Source organism: Gobio gobio, assembly GCF_949357685.1.
Source record: "Gobio gobio genome assembly, chromosome: 3".
In the NCBI taxonomy this organism is placed as follows: domain Eukaryota; kingdom Metazoa; phylum Chordata; class Actinopteri; order Cypriniformes; family Gobionidae; genus Gobio; species Gobio gobio.
This window is the reverse complement of record NC_137099.1, coordinates 58,803,517-58,825,078: the sequence shown is the minus strand read 5'-3', so window position 1 is coordinate 58,825,078 and position 21,562 is coordinate 58,803,517. Positions and strand designations below refer to the sequence as shown.

Below are 21,562 nucleotides of genomic sequence, written 5' to 3'. Positions count from 1 at the left end.
GTGCCTTATTTGCTGATCTCGCGAGAGTCATTGGTTATAGTAGCCTTGTGACTTTACAGCAGGAGATCCAGCTGCGTTTTCATCAGATAAACTGATCAATGTTTAAAACATGTACATAAGTCTTGTTTTCCGGTTTAATAACACATCACACAATAAGCACTTCTATCTCCTGCGAGATTAACTCACACACAGACATCAAGAATCAGCCTATGAATCTCAACAATGGTGACATGCTTCATGCTTCAATGCATTCTGGGTGCATCATGCAAAACTCCTCCATGGCTCCCAGAATGCATTGCGGCATGAAGCATGTCACCATTGTTGAGATTCATAGGCTGATTCTTTATGTCTGTGTGTGAGTTACTCTCGCAGGAGTTAGAAGTGATTAGTGTAGAAGTGATTAGTGTACAATCTGCTTTAAAACATATTCGGCTTTATTGATTAAAACCAATCTGGATCTTTCCTGGAATCACAGTAAAAACAAAGTTATCTGTGATTTAAATCACTATACAATGATCATATTCTTATCACTAAGCAGTCAACAACATCTGATTGTGTTTACTCTTACTTTTCTTGCCATTGCAAACTCAGTTACAGCAGTCAGAGAAACACTAACATTAAAATGTCATCAAACTCCCCAACTAAAGAAACACTGATCACCATGATGGTGACATTAAAAAAGTTTCAACACAAAATAAACAAAAAAGTAATTCTCAATAAGAGCTTCTGTAGACGTCTGACAGAAATAAAGTCAGTCTGGTTAGTAATGTGTCAAGCTGGTAATGCTGTTTGTGGAGTTGTTTAATCCTCCTCTGCTGAGATCTTCAGAGATTTAATGTCTTCTTTTATCTTCAGTTGATTTCATCTAAAGCTGTGGCTGAAGTCAATTGTAGTTCTTGTGTTTCTCATCACTAATGGTCAATCATGACTTAATCAATCACTTAATTATCTCATTAACTTTAACACTTCTCAAGTGTTACTTTTAACACCCTGTAGTGTGGACACATATGTACACTGAGGAGTGTTAATTTAACACTGGGGATTTTGCTGTGTAGGGAGCCCTTACTTGCACATTAATATTAAAGGTTAACAACAGAGCCCAAACTATTAACCTAAATTCAGTTGCTATTTATTTTTAGGTCTAATAATCAACACTCAAATAACAGTATGCAAACATGTAAACTTCACATAAGGCAGTTTTTGCAATAACTTCTAAATGTAATTATAAAATAGTTTTTTATCCAATTCGTTGTTGAAATATAATCATTTATACACAGTCTCTGTCATTTCCATGACAGGTTTATTTAAACATACATGAAATAATCAAGATATCATTAACAGGTTAAGTAGAATATAATTAATATGGCTAATAAGTGAATAAAATTCTGTGGACACTGAATGACTGCCTGAGGTAAATGTGATGCTAAAGTTACATGACATTGTTTAGTTTACAAGCAGTTATATTGACGTCTTTTCGCCATTGAAACACTGATTGAGCGATTACACCACATATGATACGTGACAGTAAGTTGTAATGTAGCCTATCCTCAACGATAGGAAGAGATGATCGATCGTGCTCACAGATAATCGTGTTCACGCGCGCCGCCGCTTGAACTGTGATGTGATCAGTGATGCCACATTAAAGCGTCAAAACGGCATTGATCATTTGAATTTCGTGATACATGTTGATCGAGGTTGGTGTGGGAACTCGGATTGAAGTGTGTTCCGCGCTTAAAACATGCCCACTGTTAAAGATTGCATTCGGAAACCGTTCGGTTTCACAGTGCAGTCTGTTCCTCTTCTCATCGTGAACACTAGCTCTGGCTGTCAGTGCTTGTGCATGCAGACGTGAGTGTCTCTCAGATACTGAAATACGTACACACCGCAGACATGTTGCTTCAGACAAGAATGTGCAGGTCGCGGTTTCTGTTTGCGTCATCACAACATTTTGGTCGTATAGTTTCGTGATAAAAGTCTTTCGGCCGAAAACCGAAAATGCACTTTTGGGCCATTTTCGGTGGCTGAATATTCGGTGCATCCCTACTCAGTAGTATGCACTAGGCTGTGTTAATTTATCATGGGCATTTTGCTGTGTACTATTACATAAAAGTTACCTATTTCATTTACACATGACTGACAAATATGAATCACATTAAGTTTATTAGTTTGTTTATGTTAATGTAATCCAAATGGATGGAAAATTGTAATGTAATTCAAATACATAAAATTTATATTTAGACCCGCAACAGTGGCTTTACACAGGTCTTTCTTCACAGAATTTGTCTTAAAGTGACTGTTTATAGACGCGGTGTGCACACCAAACATATTTGCTGCCCTAGCATAACCATCATCTTCCTCCATCTTAATATGAATGGGATTATCTATTCTCATCAGCGGAAGATCAGCTGCTTGGCTAATGCACGCACAGTCAGGACTCAAATCAGACACTTTACCTCCAGCTGTCTGCAATCGTTTTTACTTCTGACACCTGATAACACCTGATTATAACGTTCTCAGACAATAAAGCGACGTGCTAGTCAAAAGGGGTGTTTATTTGGGCTGTTGTAGGCCACAACCCACGCCGTACACACCCCAACTTGAACAGAGAACCCCACTTGAAACAGCGAGGCACTCTTCTGCCCCCTTCTCCCCGCTTTCCCCCAAAACAACCCCAGGGGTGGAGCCTCTACGCATATTTAACCTGATCATCCAATAACAGGTAATGCAGTTAATGATAACAGTCCACAACACAAAAATTAATAAAGTGCAACATATAAACATTAAACTCCTTGTCATCTGCAACACAATAACATTTGAACATGTTACAATATTATATTATATTATGGAGTGTTGAAATCAAAATTTTTGTTACTTGGTTTGTTTCATCTGTGAAACTTCAGCGTTCAGATTTTTGAGAGTTGAGTTCAGATTGATGATGATGTTGATGAAGAGAATCGTGTTTAACTGAAAAGTAGAAAAATTATAATTAAATCACCTTGTTTTCCTTTTAATATAAATTAAAATCATGATAAATAATAAATGTTCTTACTGCTAGTATGACACAAACAGGACCCAGAAAACTCCAGATAAAACCTTTATCCAGTTTAATCCAGCAGCTGTTTAGAGGAAAACACAATATATGAACTAGACAAATGTCAAAAATGCAATTTCTGGAGTTCACTTATCTTTTTAATCGTGTATGTGTTTATTCAGTGTGTGTAAAATTTACTTTAATCAGATGACAGAAATGTCACAATAACTTTATTTGCTTCTAATCAAATTAAATTTAAACAACAACAACAATAACTCACTGTTCACTGCCGTAGCCATCAGGAAACAGCCCGACAGACACGCCCACCACAACCAGAGCAACCGAATATCCAATCACACACAGGAATCCACTGCTAAGCACCTCCCTCTTTTTGGAGCTGATCTGTGATAGGTTCTTCACACAGATGAAGAGCAGCACAGCTTCAATGAACATCCACACAAAGCCGGAGAGAAAGAGGAAGTGCAGCACACCTGATATCACGTCACACAACACCTGTAGAGCATGAGAGACGGTTATGATGATTCTCAGTGAGGCTGTGCTGAGCTGTAGGGCTCCTTCATCATTCTCACCTTCTGATGGCGTTGTATGCGGATCAGGAACTGTTGTGTGAGCAGGAACAGAAGGTGAGCCAACAGCAGACTCACACAGAGGTTGATTCGAGCCACATTATTCACTCCAGGACTCCACTGACAAAGGGCAAAGGTCAACAGGGCCAAACTGAAGAACACCAGCCCCACGATCACACACACCAAATTCAACAGCTCCATCAGTGAGTTGCTCTGAGAAAACATGTCAGAGTACATGAGTGCCAAATCTGTGCTGTTCTTCAATGCTCTCTATAAATCTTCTCGTACCTCTGATGGGCGGCTGGTTTGCATGATGAGAGCGAATGTGGACAGATGAACACAGGAACACACAGTGAAGCTGCTGTTGGTCTCTAAAACAGAACAACCATCTACAATCCACTCGCTGATATTCCAGTACACACAGGACAGAGAACCGTTGGGGTCGAACTCCTGCAAAAAGAAGAAAGAACATGCAGAAAATATTACAACACTGAATATTAAATGTTTTCAGATGTTCATCAGTTCTCAGGTTGGACTAAAGCATATTTCAGTCTCTCACTCTGATGTGTTTGAGGGTGAAGTTGACTGGTTTGGTGAGTTTAGTGTTGGTGGTTTTGGGAAGAGTAGCTGAGATCACAGTGGACATCATGGTTTTAATCGTGTCATTTGGTGTGTTGAAGAAGTCGGGCTTCAGTAGATTCTCCATTGTGTTATAACTCATGAAAGCCACAGCAGCTGATGCTGTGTGACAGAAAAACAACAATGAAATCAAAAATTACAAGTAAATGTAGTTCCCTTTCAGTCTGTCACGTTCGACGTACGTCAGAAATTACCAAAAAATTGGGATGTGTTTTCAGAGACCAATCTACTTCAAGTGATTAAAAACGAGCCAATGGACATTGGCATGAGGTTCAAGCATTCCACGCACCGCCCTGCTGCGCGGGTATAAATATGGAAGTGGAATACCGCATCATTGCTTTTAACTTCGGAGCCGCATGGTTTGCTGTATCAAGCTGTTTCTACTAAGAGTTTTTAGACAAGTCTCGAGGAGGATTGCTCTCTTACCTGGGTGCTGGTGTGATGGCGCGAGTCAGCGAGTGGCCGCTGCAACATACACTTGTTCCTGTGTTGGTTGGCTGGGTGTTTCCGTTCTTGAGTGCTCACACGCAGGCTTGCTATCGGACTGCTGTGAGCCGTGGTCATCTCCCTGAGTGCTTCAGCACTTCTAAAAGAGCATTTCCTTCTAAAAGAGCAACACGTTTTGACCCTGCGTCTTTTTCAAGATGTCATTCAAACTGTGTGTTTCTGGATGCGGTTGTTTCCTGTCCTCATTTGACGGCCACGATCTCTCTCACAAATAAACATGTGAGATTGCTTGCATGGGTGATCCATGCTCTCTTAGGAGAGAATGTTCACGTCGGCGCGTTGTTCGTCTCACCTTTCTCGTAAGGGCTTGAGCGTTCAGCGCGCCGTGTGCCGTTGAGCGCCGGCTGACAGCGGGGGTTGCCACGGCAACCCAGCGTGTCACTCGGCACTCCCTAGATGCGCGGTCCAGACTATGAAACCTCAAACGGGGTTGAGTCCCTTTGCTTATTCCCTGATCTAGTTTCTTTTCTGGTGCACCAGAAAAGGGCTACTTTGGCTAATAAGCCTTGGTGACCTGAGGATTACAGTGGGGCATCCCCGCCGTTTACATCTCTTCAGGCCCCCACTCCTCTATCGCATCATGAGCATGCTGAGACTTTGTTCGTGGGTGGTTCATGTTCTCTCATGAGAACATGGCCACGTCGGCGTGTTGTTCATCCTGCCCCTTTCATAGGGGCTTGAGCGTTCAGCGCGCCGTGTGCCGTCGAGTCTGGTGGCCATGCCCATTGTCTCTCATGCCTGCTGGTAGCCCAGATGGGATTGCTGGTTCTTTTTTGAAAAAAGGGGGGACCTAGCGTTTAATTTGTGGCTCTGGCAGAGGACAGATGTCAATTGCTGCATCGGAGAGAGGGCTGTTATGCGCTGGAGATGATGATGCTGAGTTTTCCACTATAATAGTGTGTGCTCATGCTGAATCAGATTCAGAGTTGACAGCCATGCTTTCCTGGGTGGCTGCCTGGATGTGCATCGTAAATATTTAGCAGTGTGGAACTATTTGGGGTCAAATGCAGCAGTGTGGGCACTGAGGACGCCCCCGGGCCTTCTCCCCCATACTCTGCCCCACCATGAGTAATCAGGCAACACTCCGGGCCTCCCAAGTTGGGTCTGCATACTCCACCTCGCTGCCCCACCCCGGGTACGTCTGTGGTGCCGTTGGTCCCGCTTGTTCGGTCCCTGGGATCCTGGCTAGGTGTCCCCGGACGGCCTCGCTGTCTAATCCGTACCATCAGACTCGGCTACACGATTCAGTTCGCTCGCCAGCCTCCCAAGTACAGGGGCATCCTCTTCACCACCGTGTGGAGCAGCGATGCCCATGTCTTGCGGTCAGAGATCGATGTCCTGCTGGCGAAGGACGCGGTCGAGCCGGTTCCTCCAGCCGATATCAAGTCAGGGTTCTACAGGCCCCACTTCATTGTACCCAAGAAAGGTGGTGGGTTAAGGCCATTCTTGGACCTGCGCATTCTGAATCAGGCCCTGCACAAGCTCCCGTTCAGAATGTTAACACAGAAACGCATTCTCGAATGCATCCGTCCCCGAGATTGGTTTGCAGCGATCAACCTGAAGCCCTTCAGGCTGTCCCTGTCGCCTCACGGCTCCATGAAGTTGTGTGAACACAGGGACATGGTGCTCCGTCACCTCAGCCAGTTGGGCCTTCGGGTCAACCGAGAGAAGAGCAAACTCTGCCCCGCGTAGAGGATCTCTTATCTCGGTATTTAGCTGGATTCGGTCTACCGGACTCCTTGCCTCACACCAGAGCGAGTCCGGTCAGTGTTGAACTGCTTGAATACGTTCAAGGGCAGGACAGCGGTCCCACTGAAATTCTTTCAGAGGCTCCTGGGGCGTATGACATCTGCAGCCGTGGTATCACCGCTCAGATTGCTTCATATGAGACTGCTTCAACGCTGGTTACACGACCGAGTCCCAAGATGGCCTTGGCAGAGTGTCAAGAACCGGGTCTCAATTACTCCTTACTGTCGCCAAACCTTCAACCCGTGGGTGGACCCCTCGTTTCTCCGGGCCAGAGTGTCCTTAGAACAGGTGTCCAGGCATGCTGTGGTCTTCATGGATGCCTCATCCATGGGCTGGGGGGCCACGTACAACGGGCACGCAGTTTTGGGTCTGTGGACAGGGCCTCAACTGCGTTGGCATATCAATTGCCTGGAGTTCTGGCGGTATGTCTTGCCCTGGCCCGGTTCAAGAAGCAGCTTTGGGGCAAACACGTACTGGTCCATTCGGACAGCACTGTGGCCGTTGCGTACACCAACCAACAGGCTGGTCTACGCTTCCGTTGCATGCTCCGGCTCGTCCCCATCTCCTCCTGTGGAGTCGGAAGTTTGTGAGGTCACTTCGTGCCATTCACATCCCAGGTGCGCTGAACCAGACAGCCAACGAGCTCTCTCGTCAGACGACACCTCCGGGCGAGTGGCGACTCCACCCCCGGAGTGTCCAGCTGATATGGGACCACTTCAGAGCCACGCAGGTAGACCTGTTCGCCTCTTCAGACCAGTCGACCCATTGCCAGTGGTACCATTCCCTGACCGGGGGTACCTTAGGCACAGATGCACTGGCGCACAGCTGGCCCCAGGATCTACGCAAGTGTGCGTTTCCCCCTGTGAGCATTCTCAGGGAGGACGAGGAGCAGGTCTTGTTAGTTGCGCCCTACTGGCCCAGCCGGACCTGGTTCCCTGAACTCACACTCCTCGCGACAGCCCCTCCATGGCCGATCCCCCTAAGGAAGGACCTGCTTTCTCAGGGGCGGGGCACTCTATGGCACCCGCATCCAGACCTCTGGAATCTCCATCTCTGGTCCCTGGATGGGATGCGGAGGTTCTAGGTGGCCTGCCACAAGCAGTGGTAGACACCGTCACTTCGGCTAGAGCCCCCTCTATGAGGCGCCTCTACGCGCTGAAGTGGAACCTGTTCGGCGAGTGGTGCTCTTCCCTCCGGGAAGACCCCCGAAGGTGTTCGATTAATGTTGTGGTTTCCTTTCTGCAGGATGGGTTGGAGCAAAGGCTGTTTCCCACAACCCTCAAAGTGTACATCAAAGCAATAGCCTTAAATATACCAAAAAACCTAAAGCACGACTTAATCGTCAGGTTCCTCAGAGGTGCGAGGAAACTGAGTCCTCCTAGTTCAACCTCGTTACCCTCTTGGGACTTAGCCCTGGTGCTCAGAGCACTGCAGGGTCCTTCATTTGAGCCTTTGCAGTCTGTTGAGCTAAAAATCCTGTCCATGAAGACAGTTCTCCTGACGGCATTGGCCTCAATCAAGAGGGTAGGGGACCTGCATGCACTTTCGGTCAACGAATCGTGCCTGGAATTCGTGCCGGCCAACTCTCATGTTGTCCTGAGACCCCGGCCTGGATACGTGCCCAAGGTTCCCACCACTCCCTTCCGGAACCAGGTGGCGAACCTGCAAGCGCTGCCTTTGGAGGAGGCAGACCCAGCCCTAGCTTTATGTCCCGTCCGCGCTCTTCGCGCTTACCTTGACCGGACTCAAAGCTTCAGAACCTCACAGCAGCTCTTCATCTGTTACGGAGGCCAGCAGAAGGGAAAGGCTGTCTCCAAGCAGAGGTTAGCCCACTGGATAGTGGATGCTATTGTCTTGGCTTACCAGTCCCAAGTCATGCCTGGCCCGTTCGGGTTGCGAGCGCACTCCACAAGGAGTGTAGCTTCCTCCTGGGCATTGGCTTGAGGCGCCTCGCTGAAGGATATTGTAGAGCTGCGGGCTGGGCGACACCTAACACTTTCGCTAGATTTTATAGCCTCTGTGTAGAGCCGGTATCTTCCCGCATCCTCGCCCCCAGTGGCCAGTAGCGCTAAGTACCCTTTCTAGTGTCGGCTTGCAATCCCACTCCCACCCTCTGGGCCGGATACGTGCGTCTATTTTGCTCCAGTTGAGTTCCCCGGAAACGGCTAACCCTGTGAGTTCCTCCGCCACCCCTTCGGTGTCAGACGTTGCGGCCGTCTGACACCAGGCCTGCACCAGTATGCTTGTGGAACGTGTGTGTAGGCTGGGTTCCATATGTAGCGGTCCCCTAATGGCTACCCCATATGTGTATTCTCCACGGTATCAGCTACCCTACTTGGCTAGCCCCGTGTCTTTCCCTTGACAGAGTTCGCTCTGTCATCTCTGGGCGTGTTCTTCCCCCCTGAGACCAGGTTGGATCCACCCCAGAGACTGCCGTAGGTAGCACTACCTTGATAGGTTAGTCCTTATGTGTATTTCGCCACCTCTCCTTCCATTGAAGGATGTGGCTCCGCAGCGTGCCATCTCCTCGAGACGGGCATGCTTTCCCAGCATTATCCAGAAGTCACGCTGAGTGGGTCTTACAGGAACAGCAGGGACTGTCCTTCCCTGCCGGGAGCCTTGACTCCCACTCCAACATAGGAGTGGTCCAGCGAGCTCAGGCAGGGCGCTGGAAGGGCCAGTATCCCTGGTGTGTTGGTAGGGATCCCAATTCGTTGGTCAGTTCCGACGTACGTCGAACGTGACCGACTGAAAGGGAACGTCTCGGTTACGTATGTAACCCTCATTCCCTGAAGGAGGGAACGGAGCCGTACGTCCCGTCGCCAGGTGCTGTGTTTCAGCTGAAGGCCCGAGTCACTTATCTCGGCTCCTTAGTTGAAAAGTAATGATGCGGTATTCCACTTCCGTATTTATACCCGCGCAGCGGGCGGGTATGTGGAATGAGTGAACCGCATGCCAATGTCCATTGGCTTGTTTTTAACCCTTAATCGTCCCTCAAGTAGGGTTTACGTTTGAGTCCCTTGGGGTCAGATAGACCCCAGACCTTTACAGAGCGATTGCATAAGGAAATATAATTTTTTTACATGGAAAACTATATATCATTTTTTTTATTTACTTCTCAACTATACATTTAAGCTGTGTTTTTGTGGGTATTTGGTAGTTTTTTACCTATATACTGCAAAAATACTTAACTATGTCTTAAATTGGCTCATTAAAATTAATTTTTTTATGAAAAAATCACTTGAATGATGATCTTAAATAAATATAAATCGTTTTTGGACATTGCTCTATGTGTTAGGGATAGAATACCGCCATCTGTAGGTTTGTGGAAAAACTTTAGGAATTATAGTTAAAGAGAAAGAGAGTGCAATGACCACATTATCCACTAGAGGTCCATAGGGAAGTTATGCAAAAGTTAAGCTTCCTTTCATCTTTCTTTTATTTGCCCTTTTCCCTCTCTTTCTCATGATTGTTCCATGTTGCATTTGTGCTCTAGTATTTGTCCTTCATTTATGTATGGAATTTTTTCAGATTTATGCCAGTTTTGTTGATTTTATTTGCCAGTTTCTATAAAAATGCTCTCTGTTGCAGTCATACACATGTGTGTGTGTGTGTGTGTGTTTGTGTGTGTGTGTGTGTGTGTTTGTGCATGTTTGCATGAGACAGAAAGTTCGTTCCACTTTGTGTTTATGCTCTAGGACCAGATCTTGATATAAATGTAGACATTTTCAGATTTATACTGGATTTAGTTTTTTTTTTTTTTACAAACAAAGTGAAAAAAAAGCATTTTTTACATTTTCCCATTCATTGTCAAAATCCAAAAAAATGCTCCAGACACCTGTGTTTGTGTTTGTGTGTGTGTGTGTGTGTGTGTGTGTGTGTGTGAGTGAACATGCTTGTTCCATGTTGCATTTGTGCTCTAGTATTAGTACTTCATTTATGTATGAAAATCTTTCAGATTTATGCCAGTTTTGTTGATTTTATTTGCCAATTTCAATAAAAATACTCTGTTGCAGTCACACACGTGTGTGTTTGTGTGTGTGTGAACGTGTGTGTGAACGTGTGTGTGTATGAGATAGAAAGTTCGTTCTACTTTGTGTTTATGCTCTAGGACCAGACCTTGATATAAATGTGGAAATTTTCAGATTTATACTGGATTTAGTTAATTTTTTTTGACAAAAAAAGTGATTTTTTTTGTATTTTTTACACTTTCCCATTCATTTTCAATGTGGGGTCAATCTGACCCCGAGGGACTTAAACAGTCAATTTTTTTTACACACCTTTAGAACAACCAAATCAAGCCCATATTTTGTGCATGTTTAGATAGATTATGTAGGAAAAGTCACAGAGTCTCATGGCCCTGAGATGAAGGGAAAACTTACGAAATGGAGGGAAAGTCCATTGGGGTCAGCTGGACCCCAAGGGACGATTAAGGGTTAATCACTCGAAGTAGATTGGTCTCTGAAAACAGATCCCAATTCGTCGGTGAGTTCCGACGTACGTCTCCGTTCCCTCCTTCAGGGAACGAGGGTTACATATGTAACCGAGACGTTTTGTGGTATGATGTCTCTTTCTTTGACTTCTTTTTTAATTAAATCAAACTAAAATATTTCACATACTTGTTTCATTGTTGTTCTTGGCGATCCCAATGAGATCAATGTCCACAGAAGAATTTGTTGTGTCAAGTCGAGGGATTTTATCTAAGGTGATCTTTCGTCCAACCATGAAGACTTGACCCTCTGATTAAAAACAAACATTTAGTTATGTGTCATATTAAATAATTGACAATATTTATATTTGTATTATTAAATCTCTGAAGATCTCAGCAGAAGAGGATTAAACAACTCCACAAACAGCATCACCAGCTTCACACATTACTAACAAGATTGGCTTTATTTCTCTTACACGTCTACAGAAGCTCTTATTGAGAATGAACAGATGTTTAGATGTTGATGTTTTATTGAAAATAGTAGTTTTGTGTTTGATTTAGTTGGGCTCTTGACCCTTGACTTGATCAGATTTCCTCTAGTTGCTGTAAGTGTGTTTGTTATGGCGAGAACAGCAAGAGATGATCGGATGATTTTGGCTATTTGTTGATGATTCAGATGTAATCCTCACGTACATCAGTTAAGGGATTAAACACACAGACATCAAGCGTTCAAAATGTTTAGTGTACAATGCATTCTGATCATTTCTCTTGCTGTAGAATCACAACAATAATCAAACAGAAATTAATAACAAACATCACCCATATAAAAGTCAGACATAAGATCAGTGAATTAAGCCACAACATGATTATATTCTTATCAATGAGCCAACTTCAACTGATCATATTTTCTCTTGCTGTTCACGTCATAAACATCCAGACAAAAAATGATCTTAAAAAGTCAAGGGTCAAGAGCCCAACTAAAGAAAACACTGATCACCATAATGATCTAAACTAAACTTATTTTTTCAATAAATCATCAAAATCGAAACTTTTGTTGATTCTCAATAAGAGCGTCTGTAGACGTCTAACAGAAATAAAGTCAGTCTGGTGTGTAATGTGTGAAGCTGGTAATGCTGTTTGTGGAGTTGTTTAATCCTCCTCCGCTGAGATCTTCAGAGATGTAATGTCTTCTTTTATCTTCAGTTGATTTAATCTAAGGCTGTGGCTGAAGTCAGTTGTAGTTCTTGTTTCTCTGTCCTCCAGTGATTTTGCTTGTTATCATCAGGTGTTCATCACAAATGCTAAATCATCACTCAATTAATCACTTAATTGTCTCATTAACTCCAACACTGATTCAGTGTTATCAAAAGTATCAGTAATCAGAAAAAGTTGGGACAGTATGGAAAACGCAAATAAAAAAAAGAAGTGATTTCTACATTTACTTTGACTTGTATTTCATTGCAGACAATATGAACACAAAATATTTCATGTTTTGTCTGGTCAACTTCATGTCATTTGTAAATATGCATCCTTTCCTGTCAATCAGACCTGCAACACATTTTAAAAAAAGTTGGGACAGGAGCAATTTAGGGCTAGTAATGAGGTAAAATGGTTAAATAATGATGTGATTTGAAACAGGTGATGTCAACAGGTGATTGTAATTATGATTTGGTACAAAAGCAGCATCCAAGAAAGGTCTAATCCTTTAGGAGCAAAGATGGGCCGAGGATCGCCAGTTTGCCAACAAATACGTGAGAAAATTATTGAAATGTTTAAAAACAATGTTCCTCAAAGAAAGATAGGAAGAGATTTGGACATTTCACATTCAACAGTGCATAACATAATTAAAAGATTCAAGGAATCTGGAGGACTTTCAGTGTGTAAAGGACAAGGGCGCAAGCCTAAGCTGAACAACCGTGATCTCCGATCCCTCAGGCGGCACTGCATCCAGAATCGTCATTCATCTATAAGCGATATCACCACATGGGCTCAGGACTACTTTGGCAAACCTTTGTCAAGTACCACAATACGTAGTTACATCCACAAATGGGCTCGGAGGCATCTGGGATGGACCATCACACAGTGGAAACATGTACTGTGGTCAGATGAATCAGTATTTGAGGTATTTTTTGGGAGGAATGGACGCTGTGTGCTCCGGACCAAAGAAGAAAAGGATCATCCAGACTGTTACCAGCAACAAGTCCAAAAGCCAGGGTCTGTCATGGTATGGGGTTGTGTCAGGGCCTTTGGCAAAGGTAACTTGCACTTCTGTGAAGGCACCATTAATGCTGAAAAGTACATAGAGATTTTGGAGCATAATATGCTGCCTTCAAGAAGACATCTTTTCCAGGGACGTCCATGCATAATTCAACAACACAATGCAAAACCACATCCTGCACACATTACAAAGTCCTGGCTGCGGAGGAAAAGGGTACGGGTACTTGACTGGCCTGCCTGCAGTCCCGACCTGTCTCCAATAGAGAATGTGTGGCGCATTTTGAAGCGCAAAATGTGACAACGAAGACCCCGTACTGTTGCCCACCTTAAGACTTGTTTGCAGGAAGAATGGGACAAAATTACACCTGAAACACTTCATCACTTGGTGTCTTCAGTCCCTAAACGTCTTTTAAGTGTTGTGAAAAGGAATGGCAACATTACAAAGTGGTAAATGCTTTACTGTCCCAACTTTTTTTGAAATGTGTTGCAGGTCTGATTGACAGGAAAGGATGCATATTTACAAATTACATGAAGTTGACCAGACAAAACATGAAATATTTTGTGTTCACATTGTCTGCAATGAAATACAAGTCAAAGTAAATTTAGAAATCACTTATCTTTTTTTTTTTTTTGCGTTTTCCATACTGTCCCAACTTTATCTGATTTGGGGTTGTATTTCCTCTGGGCTAACCCATGTGGGACCTCCATGGAAACTGAGGACAAAACTGTCTGGGCCCCAATTAGACAGCCAAGGTCAACCCATCTGGGCCACACATGACTGTGCTGGCTGGGCAGTCCCGAGTCACAACATGACCTGATTGTCAGTGTCTCAAGTTGTCCACCACAGGGCAGCAGAGACTTTGAATTGTGACCAGAGGTGGAAAGTCCAGGTTCAGAAAATAGAAAGTCATGCTCTCTATTTTGTTCCAAACACCTGGATTTGCTAATAGCACAGTTTTTCAGCCAGGAGGTAGAATTAATTAGTGAAATCAGCTGACTGAGTTCATGAGTGGAATACAAATATGGCAGGACTTGTCCTTTCTGACCCCTGGACTTTCCACCTCTGCCCCTAACCATTCCTAACTGACTTCAGTTACAATCTTAGGCTGACCACACACTTGAAGATTTTATGCCTGATTTGCACCTCTAAGTGATCGGGGGTATGGCCCGATTTGAGGCTTGTCACAAATGACTTTTTGTCCAAAAATTTATCCTCATTTTTGAGGTGTCATTAGGGTTATTTTACTGCTCCCAATCACGTCAGAGCCACACATGATCCCAAACCATAAATATCAAACAAGATCACCCATGTTCTTTTTGCTTTTTGCTTACAAAACTCATGCCAGGAGAACCAGCTGACAACATCAATCGTCCTCCATTTGTTTTTCTTCTCGTCACATTTGATCTTGTAAGTCGATGTGGGATCTCATCTCACTGTGAAAATGTTACTACAATCGACAGGTGTGTGGTCTCACAGTCCGGACAAATCATCTAGTAGACTTTCGAATGCATAAACTCAGGTGTTGGTTATGTTTTAATAGTGACAATCATTTAATTACCTAAATAACTGATCATTCTGAGGCCAATAGCTGATTAATCTATGTATCTCGGAATAATGTATGTATGTGTATATGTCCCAGTCAACAATTTGATCTCCCAGTGATCTCAACATCCTCCCAGGATACCCGTGATGTGGTCACAATGGCCCTCATTTATCAAAAGTGCGTACACAAAATTTCCAGCGTACACCTGGCGTACACCCAAAACCACGGTGACTTTGAGATTTATCAACATGGACGTTGGCGTACGGCATGCTCAAATCCTACGCCAGCTCAGGAGGTGGTGTACGCACGACCTTTTGAGTTAGTGCGAAAATGCGCAGAAAAACAATTCCTTACACCACAAAACGCACTGAAAACGAAATGCTATATTATGACCCACTGTAAAAAAACAACAACAACAACTAAAGCCCTATTCACACGGGATAAGTACGCTATTATCTGGGGACCTCGTGTGATTTAGAAATTACTCCCCCACATCTGAGTTTTGCGTGGCGCATTCGCACGGGATAAGCTGTGATTTTACTCGAATTTACTGACTAATCTCCCGGATATGATGTAAAGACTTGAAAATGTTTTTTCGTTATAGATATAGCTGTATGAAATTATAAACAGTCGTTTTGATATCATTTTGATTGTTTTATAGTAATACAATTTCGTTCAGTTAGAGAACAGACGCAATTAAAAACGTAACTGAGCAATTAATACAATAACAATATACGACGGAAGATTCAGTTTCAAAGCTAAATGTAAAAGTATCCATTTAAGCGAGTTGTCATTGTACTGTTCTGTTTTTGTGTTTTTCATTAAGAATAATATTAAACACACCATTCAAGCAATTTACTCCCAAATTGGTGCTCATTCTAAAGTGAAAGTAATCCGCGCGGCCGCACGGAATTCATAATGGTACGCATTATATGCAGCCTAGCTACATTCTTCGTGAAAGATAAAGATAGAAATGCGCACAGGACACAAAAACCTTGTAAAAATTATATACGATCCACCTAATCCCGGCCAAATCCCAGAGATGCCGATGCGCACGGGACTGTTATCACGGGAGCGGTGTTTGGCGAAATATGGTAGGTAATTTGCGGGGGAATATTTACTTTACATATTACAGACATGGCCGATTCGCACGGGATTAAGATCACAGACATTCTCTGCAATTATTACAAATCACCAGAGATCCCCACATAATAGGCTACTAATCCCGTGCGAATAGGGATATAGTAATTATAAACTTCAGTGTTTATTTGTGTGCAACATGGACTTCAATGTTTAATTTGTGTGACTTTACCAAAGCATTTGATTTGTAGGCATATGTATTCCTCCAGTTGCGAGCCTGTGCGCTTTACCTGACGTTTCAGGCCTGGCAGCTGCGCACGGACTGGGACTGAAAATAATTCAGACTGACAAAATAATAAAAATGACATTCTTCTTCTTTTAAATAATAATAAAATAAATAATAATAATAACGACATTCTTCTTCTAAATAACAATAAGCGTCATTAATAATACAAATCATAATAATAATAATAAGAATCTTACAAATTGTCATGCGATTATTAATGTGAATGTATGGTACTCCACATCACATCATCATCACTATTGTACACCCCAATACATGTGACGTGATACGAAATTAAATGCAAATTATTTCAAAAAACGTGCTGTAAAATAATGAATTGTGATAGGTTTCTCATCCAAACAGCTATTTAAACTGGATTTCCACCGTACACCTTTTTGTGGGCGCCTTTAATCCCACTCTTTAAACTCCCAAATAAAACAATTTGGGGTTTTTTCCACTTCCCTGGTGATGGTCTCAATCTCCACGTCGCTGAAGTTTCCAAGTAGGGCTCGCTGCAGCCTGCGGTGGATATCCAACTCTGCCCACATCCAAGTGTGACGTCAGAACTCCCGCCCTGCAGCTAATTTCATTGGTTACAGTTACGGGTAGGTTTATGCTGCGTTCACACCAAACGCGAATTGAGCGTCAGGCGCGAGTGATTTCAATGTTAAGTCAATGGAAAGGCGCGTTGACGCGCGTCTGGAGGTCCCGCGGCGCGGAAGGCGCGTTACGCGCGGCGCGAAGGACGCGAATCCGCTTCATTCGCGCGTCCAGTTCGCGCGAATGGCGCGAATTGGACGCGAATTGAGCGTCTTGCGCGATACGCGCGTTACACGCGAATGGTGCTTTTGTGCATTCACGCGTTTGAAGCGAATTCGCGTCTGACGCCCGAGTTGAAAAATTTGAACTTTGGCGTCAATTCGCGCCGCGTTAACCAATCAGGAGCCTGCTCGCTGCTGTCACGTGGTAAAGTGACGTGTATGAGAAACCCTGCATAAATTAAAAACAGTAGTATTGTGTCACAAAATGTAGTTTTAAGACGTTTTCAGGTGGGAATGTAGTTGTTTAAAGCTCAAATCTGTGGTTTATTTATAAAGAGAGCGCCTATTTAAAAAAAATAATCTTGTGTTTTTGGAGTTGTGAGATCCAGGCGATCACCGGGCAATCACTGCTCATAACCCCGGCGAAGGCAGCCTTTCCTCGGCCAGTCCTTCTGGCGTCTGCCGCTGGCTCTGATGTCCTGTAGTGGTTCGTTTTGTGTAGATCTTACGGCCGAGCTTTGCTCTCATGAATCTATAATTTGTTGTCTGCCAAATCGTTTTGACTGAGGGCAAAGAGAAGTTTAATAACTTTATATTTTAAGGATATTTAAATATACATGTACTGAAGATGATGTAGGAGTTGCCTGGACCACATTTGTGTGGCTATTAATGCTTAATATATATGTTTAATGAAAATGAAAAGAGGCAGAGTGGTGTTTTATGACATATTTCTCCTGGAGTGCCTTGAACGCGCGTCAATTTCGCTTCCAGCGCTCGATTTCTACGCGCGTCCAATTCTCTGCTGACGCGCGAATGCATTCAAAATGTACGCGCGTGAAACTAGACGCGGTAGACGCGATTTTGACGCTCAATTCGCGTTTGGTGTGAACGCAGCATTAGAGATCAGTGTTTGGTGTAGGCAATCAGTACTTAATTCGTTACAGTGACGGGTAGGTTTAGGGAAAAGAGTTTGGTGTAGGCAATCAGTACTTAATTCGTTACAGTGACGGTTAGGTTTAGGGAAAAGAGTTTGGTGTAGGCAATCAGTACTTAATTCGTTACAGTGACGGTTAGGTTTAGGGAAAAGAGTTTGGTGTAGGCAATCAGTACTTAATTCGTTACAGTGACGGTTAGGTTTAGGGATCAGTGTTTGGTGTAGAGGCAGTCTCTACTGTGATTGATATGACCAATAAAATCTTAAAAATCGGCTGCAGGGCGGCATTGGCCTGGCCTCTGACGTCACACTTGGATGTGGGCCGGGTTGGACATCCACCGCAGGCTGCAGCGAGCCCCTTCTCGAAGTTCCGCTTCTTTGCTGTCTTCCGTGTGTCCATGGCGTAAAATGAGGGCGTGGGGGAGGCAGAGACTTGAATATATAGGGGCGTGTTATTCTAATGACGATCGTTTTCAGCCGCGGCATTTATCAAGGGCAGGTTTTGCGTACACCTGGATTTCAGAGGTGCGCACAGCTTCATAAATCAGGCGGTGAGAGGAGTGTAAGCATAATCTTACGCCAACATATACACCCGTTTCTACGCAAGATTGATAAATGAGGGCCAAGGTCACAGTTAAAAGTGTAACCTCACAGTGCCCTCACTGTGTGCTCAAACTATGGCCACAATGTTAGGTCAAGGTGCATTCACTGCACAAAGACTAGGTACCCAGCATGCACTGCAGCATGAAGCTTTTGATTGTCACCATTGCTGAGATTCATACACTGATTCTTGATGTCTATTTGTGTCTAAATAACACACTAAATAAAAATGTTTTGGTCTCATCATGCATTTAAAAGATAACTTAACCCCAGCTCAGAGCCTAACTCCACCCACTGGCAGTATTTGATAAATGCTGGAAAAGTGGGCAGAGCCCAGCGGCGACAGAAGGGCTGAGTGGGGGGCGTACACCTTCTGACACCCACAGTGATGGATTGATTGACATCTGTCTGACTCACAAAGATGAAGATTGATTGGAGTGAATGATTGAAGCTTTGCAACAAAGCTGTCATTTGAAGTAGAAGACTTTTCTCCCCAACCTTCACCTGAACACACAGGGCCAAAGCCTTATCAATTCAAGCCACTGACGAAAACTGCATTAACTCCTGATTCTGACGATGCTAGCAAAACAGCAGCGCAAGAGAGAATGGTAAAATCCTTATACTGAATGCCACTAAAAATAGATCAGATACATGCAATGTATTTTCATTCAAATTAACTTAATCAATAGGCAGTGCAGGAAAATAAGTTTAAACCTAATAGCTTATAATAAACAGATTTCCTCAAATAAAAGTTAGACTATATATGCCTTGTGTTTCTCTTTCCTTCAGTGATTCTGCTCATTATCATCAGGTGTCTTCAATAATCAAACAATCATCACTCAATTAATCACTTAAGTATCTTATTAACTCTAACACTGCTTCAGTGTTACTTTAACACCTGCTGGTGGTTCCCATATGAACACAGAGCGGTGTTAATTCAACACCAGGGAATTTACTGTGCACTTGCGTACTGTCAGGGTTTGAAAGCGCGTCTCATTTATGAAAATTATCTGTACAAATGACGAGCAGCAAAAATATTGCAAGAAAAGCCTGACGTGTACTGACAACTGCATTATTTAACCACATTTTCTTCTTTAGAATGTCGATAAAGTGTCAAATAAGTTTCATTCATAATGTTTCTACTTCATGTAACATGAGAGTTCACACTGGAGTGAAGCCGTTCTCATGTGACCAATGCGGGCATGGTGAGCTTGTGCCAGGGGGTGGGTAGTGAGCTGTTGGAAGAACCATCATACATCACGATGACCTACAACGTCCAATAGGAAAATTCAACTGCAGTAGCCACCGTTCAACCTTAAGAGGGCAGCACTCAGATATTTTTACACCATATATTGTAGAATTACAACACTTTATACCCAAATGTCAAAACATTTACTTGAATCAATGAACAGCATTAATAAAGCCCCAGTCTTGCAGATTATTAACAAAAAAAAGTTGGTTTAGGATTTAGTTACCCTTTAAAATCATTCAATCATCATCTGAACACACTATTAACTGTTAGGTCAGGAGGTCAAAGGTTAGATCTTACAGTACTCAAGTACTTCAGTTCCCAACTGGTTTTGTTTCCAAATCCAAATGTCCAAAATGTCTTTAAATGTAATTTTTTTTATGTTTTTCAGGACACATCCTGCCCATCTGGCTTCTGTCTAATTTGACGAGCTTCTACCAAATTATGAATTAATTTGCACCAAAATACTGACTATTGACATCAACAACAAAAGGTTAATGACAGTGTTTTGTGCTCTCTTTTAAAACATTTATAACTCTCCACAATAATATTTTGCTGTAGCTGCATTAATTATTGTTTCCGTCTGTCACCTGTGATCCACCGCTGCTCTCTAGACTATATAAACTCCCTGATATCATATATATTCTTCATCATCAATAATAATAGTTTCTCCACTCACCTACAGCGGAAAGATTAAAACTGACATTGTCTCTCGTGTCTGTCGGCTTCACCAATGTAGAAATGAGTTTCTCGCTGATTTTCAACACAAGGTTTCCATAGGAGGCGAGTTCAGCTGGGCTGAATGATGATGATGACTCGAAAATCTTCTCTGAAGCTTTGAAGGCCATAGTCAAAATGTTGGTCACATTCTGGTTTAATGATCAGATAAACAGAGTCAGAGTAAATATCAACAGAGCCAGTAAGACAGCACTGGTAATAATGTCAATCACCTATTATCTACATTATGGAACTGACAAATATTTGATTATCATTTTTCTCTTGAAGACTTACAGTCACAGAGAGCACTTGAGATGTGATGTTCTCTATCTGCTCAAGAAGATTTTGGAAGCAGCTATGATCCTGAAATCACAATTGTGAAAGCAGTATTTGTTGATTTTGATCATGTTTTCAATATTAACAGAGAACCAAACATGTATTGATACTGCACTGAAGGCCACTGTGAAGGTTCAGTGATGTTATACACACAACAAAAATCTAGGAAAGCACAGTCATATTTCACATAACAGTTGCTACTTTTATTGCACTTCTCTTTGGAATTGTACCAGACCAGCCGGAATAATTAGCTGTTTACAATCTAAAGTTGTGAATTTAACTTGAGCAACAAAAAAAGACAAAAATAATGGGGTGGAATATTGCATAAAATATCACAATTTCCATTCCAGTGAGTCTGGGAGATTATTATACCAAATCATTTTGATTTTGATTTGATTTCGGAATAACTAAAACAAAATTTTAGATGGTATGATGAGATTGATTAGTCCAGTTATCCAATCTCACAATGCAATATCTCAAAATGTGCATAAAATATGTGGATGGAAACATGGCTATTGAGCTGTGAGTCCAACCCTAAAACTCTAAAACTTCAGTTTCAGACACTCAACTCACGGTGCATCTTTCCAGCAGTGTTATATTTATACCTGCAATGACAGAAATCAACATGAAGTCAATAATACAATACAGCTGCGAATGAAAATTCATCAGGATCAGACAAAACTTTGGAAAATAACCTCATAAAGTCCTCATATACTTTTATACTGTTTTATTAATTTTGAACACTGTTATGATGTTGATCCATTAGGAGCAGAACTCATAAAAATATCAGTAAGAAATCACTGTGTTAAACTATATTAATAGATACACAGTAAAATCCCCAGTGTTAAATTAACACTGCTCAGAGCACAGATGGTCCCACTCTACAGAGTGTTAAAGTA

At 42.8% G+C, this 21,562-nt stretch overlaps 1 protein-coding gene across 1 annotated transcript in view; it reads right to left on the bottom strand.

Annotated features, from left to right (window-relative positions):
* LOC307122961 (adhesion G protein-coupled receptor E3-like) overlaps positions 1-21,275 on the bottom strand; it is a 30,265-nt gene extending 8,990 nt beyond the window's left edge. Inside the window, exons 1-10 of the mRNA XM_079811309.1 lie at positions 21,237-21,275; positions 20,622-20,690; positions 20,290-20,479; positions 11,133-11,252; positions 4,178-4,359; positions 3,907-4,068; positions 3,622-3,831; positions 3,312-3,544; positions 3,050-3,116; positions 2,873-2,964 (exon numbers count right to left, since the gene is read on the bottom strand). Coding sequence (XP_079667435.1) covers positions 2,873-2,964; positions 3,050-3,116; positions 3,312-3,544; positions 3,622-3,831; positions 3,907-4,068; positions 4,178-4,359; positions 11,133-11,252; positions 20,290-20,458 — 1,235 coding nt within the window. The 5' untranslated portion in view covers positions 20,459-20,479; positions 20,622-20,690; positions 21,237-21,275. The remainder of the gene's footprint in view (positions 1-2,872; positions 2,965-3,049; positions 3,117-3,311; positions 3,545-3,621; positions 3,832-3,906; positions 4,069-4,177; positions 4,360-11,132; positions 11,253-20,289; positions 20,480-20,621; positions 20,691-21,236) is intronic.
* Between the last annotated feature and the right edge of the window lie 287 nt (positions 21,276-21,562).